Below are 8352 nucleotides of genomic sequence, written 5' to 3' on the forward strand. Positions count from 1 at the left end.
GCGTTTACTAGATTGTATCTAAAAAACCTCCAACAATTTATGGATCATAGAACTGCAACCCGAGGGTTCTTTCAACTTCAACAATGCCTTGTTAACTGTCGCTACCTGTAACTTCTTTCTTGTCCCTGACCTTTCCTCCAAAGTACATTTTGGAATGTACATAATAAGGGTGCATATTTTCAGGAGCAATAGTTCTAACCATACAGACAATTCCATGGGGCTGCGTAAGACCTTGTCCAGGGTTAACTTTTAGGGTCCTAGAGAAATTAAGTCTACATGGCAGAGGTGTGTTAACAATAATAGTGATCTGGCTTTGAAATGCTTTATTGAGCAGGTCTAGGGATAAAACACAAGATGTATCTAACCTTTTAGTAGCTTCTGATACTAGGCTTGACAACTCAATGACCTCAACACCAGGCCTGTCAACTCCATGAATAAGGAAATCCACATCATTGCCATTGAGAAGACCTGCGGTGATATCCCCATCATGCCAACATGTTCGACTTCAGGCATGTAGTTGCCGACATCTGACACACAACCATATCTGCAATTGCCTCAAAACAGATTCCCAAGCATTGTAGACATCCATATTGTTGGTAATTCTTCCTCTGCAGATGTTTCTGCAATCCTGATTGGTGAAATGTCGATCATTCAGATGTTTGCCAAAGGATGTTTTGACGAACCCTCTCTCTCGAACTGCATTGCGATAGTCGTCAAAATTTCCAAAAGGACACTGGATTGTGCCTCCTTGTGAGTCTGGTGAGGCTACTGTAGGGGGGGAGAAGAAGATTGGGATTATCTTGTTTTAGACATTAAGTCCCAAACAGCCCAAATACAGAAACTACCTTGCGATAACTAGGTGAAAGAAAAAGAGCTCCTGGAGATTAAATTACATTGGCTAAAAAAGATGGAAAACTAGTGGAAACTAAAGGAAGGTTGAGGAAAGAAGGATCATAATAGATAATCCTATGGAAAGGAGAAAGAAAACGATATCCGACATTCAATCGCCGGAGAAACTCTAATTACTTTTTTACACGTGAAGTAAGACTTTTCTTACTTAAGGTTTTTTTTTTTTTTTTACTTTTTTAACTGTGAGGTAATATCTTTTTACTTAAGGCATTATTTTTAGATTTTTTCTTACTTCAAGGTATTATCTTTCTACTTAAGAAATTATCTTCCTTGAAATTAGAAACGTGTCGAAGGACAAAAACATCTTATTTCTTGTTGGTATAAAAATTCTCTCTAATAATTTTTTATTGGTCCAAATTTTCTATAAAAGTTGACAAAGGCTTTATACATTTATTCTGAATGTTCCCAGTAGGTCTAAATTTTCTCAGATAAGAGCAGGAAATCTAAAATTCGAGCTTGATACAACTTTTAACCACAACGCAAGAAATGCTCCTGGAATTATATATACAAAATTGCCATATAGCAGTATGGCATTACTACACATTCATCAATTTCTGCAACAGCAAAAAGAAGGGATGCTGACATCCATGCGTGTATGTATGCCAATTGTGTCCTCCACGTCCTAAAATTTGACTAGCTAAAAGCAGGTCAGTAGAAGGGGAAAAAAATGAAAGAAAGAGGCCCGATAAAGAGATATATGAAAAGGGGGAAACTATCAGTAATGTCTTTAATTAATTCCATTTGATCAAAGCTCATTCTAATTCATCAGACATTCAAATGCATTCTTCCCTTGCATAATAAGAAAGAAAGTGAAAACCAAATCACATCTTCGTCTTTAATGCCTGTGGAGTGAATCATGTCCCTTCTCCCTGATGTTTTCTGAGAAAACTTCGTCAGCAGAACCAGCTGCTAAAAAAGGGGAAAAGAAAGAAAAAGAAAAAAAAACTGTGTATGGGTGTTGTCAGGCAGTCAGGGGTAGTTTTGTATGAATTGTATCATCAATACAGAGGGTGAGAGATTTCCCTAGTCGTCAGGAAATAGTAGCTCCTGGTAGATAGATACGGTGAATATTGTTCAATGAGACTTCCTTACGGCAAGCAGGGCACCTATTCTGAACTCTAATAGCATTCACGATGCAAGCTTTACAAAATATGTGGCCACAAAGAGTCGATGTCTCCTCCTTCATTGTATCCATGCAGATCGTGCACCTCAACTTTACACCTTCCATCTCCGTCATGCGTGCATACTTTGTCTGTCAATGGCACAACCCAACAATGTAAGCACATAATAATTAGCAAAATGATTTGAGGTCCATTTCATCATGCAACTCTTTGAGTCAGTTAGGTATAGTTTACAGCTAGATTTGCGGTGAAATTATTTTGGAAGTTATTATTATTCTCATTGTACAGAGTAAACAGTTATCTTGGAAGTTATTCTCATTGTACTGGGTAAACGTTTATTCTCATTGGGCAATGACGGGTACAAGAAGTTCAAGTATGTTGGAACAATTCTTCGACGGATGATTCTGAGGATTCACATGGTATGGAGGTATCTTATCACCAAAGTTTGCCCTGACTGCAGCTTTTAATGGCTTTGCAAGGTCGCATGCTTAAGTTTAGACCCCAGCTGATAAGGTCATAAAGTAAAGTGACTGTAGGTGATGAAATTCTCAAACTTAGACATCAGAGGAATATATGAGAAAGGATATGAGCTGTATGCCCATTGAACTCAGAGTGGCATGCAACAGACAACGTTCAGTAGGTGATGTGAAGACAAATTTGAGTTCGGTCTACCGGTTTCAGATGCCCAAAATGCAAAATGTAACATCTCATATTACCTAATACTTGTTATGTATGCTCACTGCTCAGCAGCTTTTCATCATGCGTTACTAACGCAAATATCCGTCTACTGAAAGTTATCTAGTAAATATTACTGATAAGTGGTTTGTATAGCAAAAAGGAATTCCAAATACCTTGACACACTTCCAAGTTTGCGAAGGTTCTCCTCTTCCTTCGGCATTGTGCACGATGGCCCCAGCATGTCCTGGCAAAAACATAAACATATAAGAAAATAGAAGTCACAGAAGTACATTTAGTTCATCAAAGCAATTCAACCTAACATTATGAGACCAATTTCAGCTAAGGACGACAAGATAAGGTACAGCTATAGGAAAAGACCAAAACACAACCTAAAGAATTGCAGATTAGACAGTGAGAAGAAAATCACCTACAGCTAATAACAGAAAGTTTATGAGTCAAAGACGAGCATACGGGTAAGATACGTTCCATCAACTTTCATCCATTGTGCATCGTGAAAATCTAAAAGACCCTTTTTATAAACTTGGTAGACAAAGAAACTGTCCAAATCAAACACAGCATGAATAGAGTTTTGCTCTTATGATGTACGAAATAATCTGTGTTACAACAGACACGCGGGAAAAAAAAATGTAGTTCCAAAATCTTTCTACCAATCTTCCTCTAGACTTTCTCCGTTCTTTTTCTTCAAAACCATTCTTATCCGACTTTTTCTCGATATATATAGATATATATGCATGTAATTTATTAAGTTCACTACCTTAAATATTTATGGTGAACTACTTGTCATAATTGTGCATATCGTGTCACCGTATTCTAATCTTTTAAGTTGTCGTGTCGAAGTAGCGTGTTGGACACAAGACACCGACACCGTGTCTGTGTCGTTGTAACACAGAAAATAATAATATCCCCAGCCAATCAACCAAATAATCACCGCAACACACATCTATTGCATTTAGTTGATAGCATTGAACAAACTAAAGTTCTATGAATTACTTTAAAAATCTAAAAATGACTCTCTTTTAGGATTTTAAATCACCAGTGGACATTGGTATTGTCACATAGACCACCACTTTGAACCATCGGCAAAAACCATCACAAAAGCACATGAAAAATACAAGTGCATAAATCACTACCTCTAAATCCAAGGCAAAGCTCTAAATCTTCCTCTGTAACAACAGGTGCCCATGAGCTTGTAATAGGAAACAGTGGAATCTCCTGTACACAACCCAAAACGATGCCCAAAATATAAATACAAACATTTAGATTCACAAGTTAGAATAAAGGAAACATACATAGAGATGTACCCCTGTAGAAGTACTCTGAGAATACATAATCACATCATCATCTTCATCATCGTCAATAGTGATTAAATTAGGGAATCCCCTAACACAATTTCTACCCAGCATGTCTCCTTTGTGTGAATAAGATGGCCCTAATCTTAACTCAAGATCTTCAAGAGCATTCCTCTTGATTGCTCTTGATCTTTGCATCCCTCTACAATGCAAAACCCCCCTTAAGGTAAGGCACTGAAACAGAAAGAAAAACAAATATTATGAGTCTCACTTTGATAGTTATAGGGAACTGAAACGCAAAACATCACCAGCAGCTACTATACCTAAAAAAACTTCATAGAAAAGACCGAACTTTAAAAGCAGAAGTTGGCTAGTTTACATGAAACCCTAAACCATACATAAGAAACCCATACTTAAATCATCAATCGCAAACACTACTATTAACCCAATAAAACAGTAATGAAAAAAAAGGAGAAAAAAACCCGAAAGTCTTCAAAAGTGATGAACAGCTCAAAAATCCATCATCTAAAACCAAATCAAAATAAAACCCAGACCTCAAACAGTGTTAAAAACAGAACCCAGACCTCAAATAGTACTAATCATAGACTTAAATCGCAGAAAGTTGAAACCCTAAAAATGAAAACTTTATGATGAAAAGTAGACTTACCAGTTGAACCAAAGATCAAATCTTTCTGATGAAAGAAACCAAGCAACTAGAAGGAAGTGGGGGAGAAAAAAGAGAGTAATCTAAGAAAGGATCAATGGAAAAAAACAGTATTTTTCAATTTTCAGCTCCATTAATAAGTGAGAAATGAATAAACAATTGAATAAAAAATTGAAGAGAGGAGAGGAAAGTGAGAGAGAGAAACAGGAGATGGAAGTCTTTGATTTGAGATGACGGTGAGAGAGCGGGAGAAACAACAACAGGATTAATTTCACACTCTTAATTCGTTTTGATTAATCAATTAATGAATGAATGAATGAATGGATTTATTAAATGAAATTAATTAATTTTAGAGATTGTGGATTAGTTGTATTATTGAAGGGGGCTTTGATAACGTTAGTGTACCTACGTTAGCAGGATTACAAGAAGTTGGGCTTAAAATTTGGTGCGAGTTTGAATCTACGGGGGTGGGCTAACTGAAACATGTGGGTGCTTGTGTCTCATCGTGTTTTTGCTTTGTACAGTCGCCCATACAAAGTAGAAACTATAGGTGAGCTGTTCACAGTTTGTTAAGTGGAAAATGCTAAAGCTATAATAAATAATATGAATCGAATCTGGGATAATGGATCCAGGCCTTTGATCATTCTCCTCGTGCAGTTACCAATCTCAATACTAGAGTTATTTTCTTATCCATCATTCGGATTGTGCCGCGTTTTGTCCCAAATTTGTACCAGTATCTGTTATAGCAAGATCATCTTTAAATTCTGTATTTGATAGCGGTACATTGGAAAAGATCCAAAAATTAATAATTTCTCATCAAGAGGAAGATGTTGTAGTTCGGATTTGATCCAGAAATGGTAATTTACGGTCAAAAATGCTTATAACAAAATAACTAAAAGCAAATCTAATGTGTATGTACATTGTCTAGTGATCAAGTCCCTAAAACACGGTATGGAAGAAGTTATGTACATGCAAAGGTATTCAAAGTAAAGCTATTTACCTGGATATGTCTCAAAGACGGTGCGCTTGCCTAAGTGAGACTAACACAGTTATGTAGAGTTATGGAAACTAATTGCAACATTTGCAATCATGATGAAAAATCTCTTTTCCGTATCTTGAATACTTGTAATCATGCCAGAGCTGTTTGGAAAGATGTTATTGTCAATTTTGGAATTGTAACTCTGTCAAAACCTAGATATAATTTTGGTTTGGTAACTCTAACAGTACAACTTTAGAAGAAAAAGACTAATGGATTATTATACTTATTGTAGGTTGCTTGATTATGGATAATCTCGAAAGAAAGATATGAATGCACCTTTCAAGAAAAAAAGACACTTAAACATATCTCTGTTGCATCCAAAAATAAATTCCATTTGCATAATTTCATGTATTCTGAAATATTAAATCCAGCAGCTTTGCTAACTAGTTCTTGGGATCCTCTAATAATAGATCTTAACAAGATTCACGAGGATCCTCCTTTGATTATAATTCTTAACTAATTTTATTGGTACTGGTTTGGTAAATTAAAATTGTGCAAATGAATGCAAAAGAATCAAAGGCAGCTATGTATATATAAGGAATTCATGATCCAGAAGTAGTGGAGTCCATGACAGTAAGGGAAGCTCATATGTGGGAAATCTATCCAAAGCTAGACAAACCCATAATGAGGATGACGTTGAGGTGGTTGTCAATTTCATTAAGAAAATAAAATAATTATTACAATAATTATTACTAGTTCATTTTTCTCATTAGGTTGTGTCTTATGTTAGTATAGAGATAGCAATTCTCTGTCCAAAAATAACGATCGAAATCTCTCGGAAAATCTAATTAATAAATGCACATTACTAATTCTGTAATTTCCCTAAAAAATGAAATTAATAACCTTAATTAAAATATTCTTAACTTACTTATGTTTCGATCCTGGGATTCTCTTCCCTTAGCCGTTAATGAATATCTTTGAACAATTAAAGAAATAAACATTCACAACACGTGTTCAAAGTTTGTCGACATCTTAACTTTGTAAGTTCTCTTTCACACTTACAACCTTGAAACCGATTTGCCACACTTCCAAACAAGTTTAGAATTGGTTCATTTGACTTTCACCAACTATATGATTGATCAAACCAATAGTCAATCACAATCATGGGTTTACGATTATACCAAAACAAGTTTCGGTTCTACCTCCATGTGAGTACTGTGTATAGTCACACTAGCTTTCCAAAAATTCGGTTGAATAGGTACTAGGATCGGTTACCCACATATATATGGTATCTAATTTATATGTGTTGCACATGTCCATAGGATCGGTTCCCCTTTGCCTAAAAACATATTGCACATGTGTATAGGATCGGTTCCCCTTTTTGCTACAAACCTTGATGCACCCCATACAAGGATCGGTTCCCTTTGATGTATTGCACCCCTTATAAGGATCGGTTCCCCCTTTCCTTTTGATTGATCAGACATACAAAATCCGATCATACCACGGGTGATTACTTAAGATCGGTTTTACTAATAAAATTTATAGCAATACATAAGTCAGACCTTTGTGAATAGTTCTACCAAGAACACAACAAGTTGTGAGCGGTTATACTCTATCACACATATTGGTTGTTCATAAGATATGCAATTAATAACAAAACCAATAACACCTGGCAATTTCCTTTTCGGTTCACAAACAAGTTTATGAACTTACTTCCTTAGAACACATGTAAACATTGTTCCCTAGGATGAAATCCTCACCTCATACCCATACATAATCACAATAACGTTCAAATGATTATGGCGATGTCTTAAATCTATAAAGTTTAATGGTTAAGCAATAAACCTCGTATTGTATTCCTTAAAACTATGTCTATCTAGAGTTCACATATGCTTCGCAGTTATGTTTTCAATATGCACGACTTGAAAGATACGTTAGGGAATGAAACAGTTCAAGTCAAATATCACTAACCTCAAGTGGAAGGATGATTGTTGTCGTTGTAGCTTCTTGATTTTTCACATCTTTAAGACTTCGTAATACTTGTAATGTCTCATATCCTAATACTTTCAAGCTAAGCTATACGAAGTTGACTCTAGTACATAATCAAGCGACTCTTAACATGAGTTTTGATTCACTAAAATATGATAACCAAACTTGACATACCAATTCTTGGTGGGTTCACCGAGAAATGCTCTAACAATCTCCCCCTTTGTCAATTTTAGTGATAAAACTCTTACATCATATGGATAAACAAATTACAATAATTCATTACAATCCGCTTGATTCCCGATTCAACAGCACAGTAAAACTGCTTACATTCAATCCTTGAAAATGTCGATGTTGACATTATAATAACAAAGCTAATACTCCCTCTAAGGAAGATACGTAGATATTCAATCCGCACGTCTTTGTTATACCAATTTATATGACATGTTACTCCCCCTTAGTCCGTGCTTTCACTCTTTCGTTAGATAAAACATTCAAGCACCAATGTTATTTTCCCTAGCGACGCCAATCAATATAAAATCAATGCCAGCATCACATGTTTACTCCATATATTTCTCCCCCTTTTTATCATAAAAATGACAAAGAAACGAAAAAAATAAAGGACAACACGAAAAGAATCTTTCAAATATAATAGACTTGCAAACCTGTAGAGTTAGGCACGAGGGTTCCACACATCACGTTCTA

General features: G+C 35.7%; 1 protein-coding gene across 2 annotated transcripts; it reads right to left on the bottom strand.

Moving 5' to 3' along the window:
* Positions 1-1577: 1577 nt before the first annotated feature.
* On the bottom strand, positions 1578-5066 carry LOC113271511 (pre-mRNA-splicing factor CWC24-like). Of its 2 annotated transcripts, none has more exons than XM_026521397.1 (5): positions 4686-5066; positions 4019-4252; positions 3860-3941; positions 2882-2952; positions 1578-2161 (listed from the first exon to the last, which is right to left on the bottom strand). In XM_026521397.1, exons 2-5 carry the CDS (start codon positions 4214-4216, stop codon positions 1940-1942), a joined length of 573 nt encoding a protein of 190 aa, XP_026377182.1. In that variant the 5' UTR covers positions 4217-4252; positions 4686-5066; the 3' UTR covers positions 1578-1939. The 2 variants fall into 2 exon arrangements, with proteins under 2 accessions (XP_026377182.1, XP_026377183.1); XM_026521398.1 differs by having other exon boundaries at positions 4031-4252; positions 4686-5061.
* Between the last annotated feature and the right edge of the window lie 3286 nt (positions 5067-8352).

The sequence above is a fragment of the Papaver somniferum genome, chromosome 4 (assembly GCF_003573695.1).
Source record: "Papaver somniferum cultivar HN1 chromosome 4, ASM357369v1, whole genome shotgun sequence".
NCBI lineage: Eukaryota > Viridiplantae > Streptophyta > Magnoliopsida > Ranunculales > Papaveraceae > Papaver > Papaver somniferum.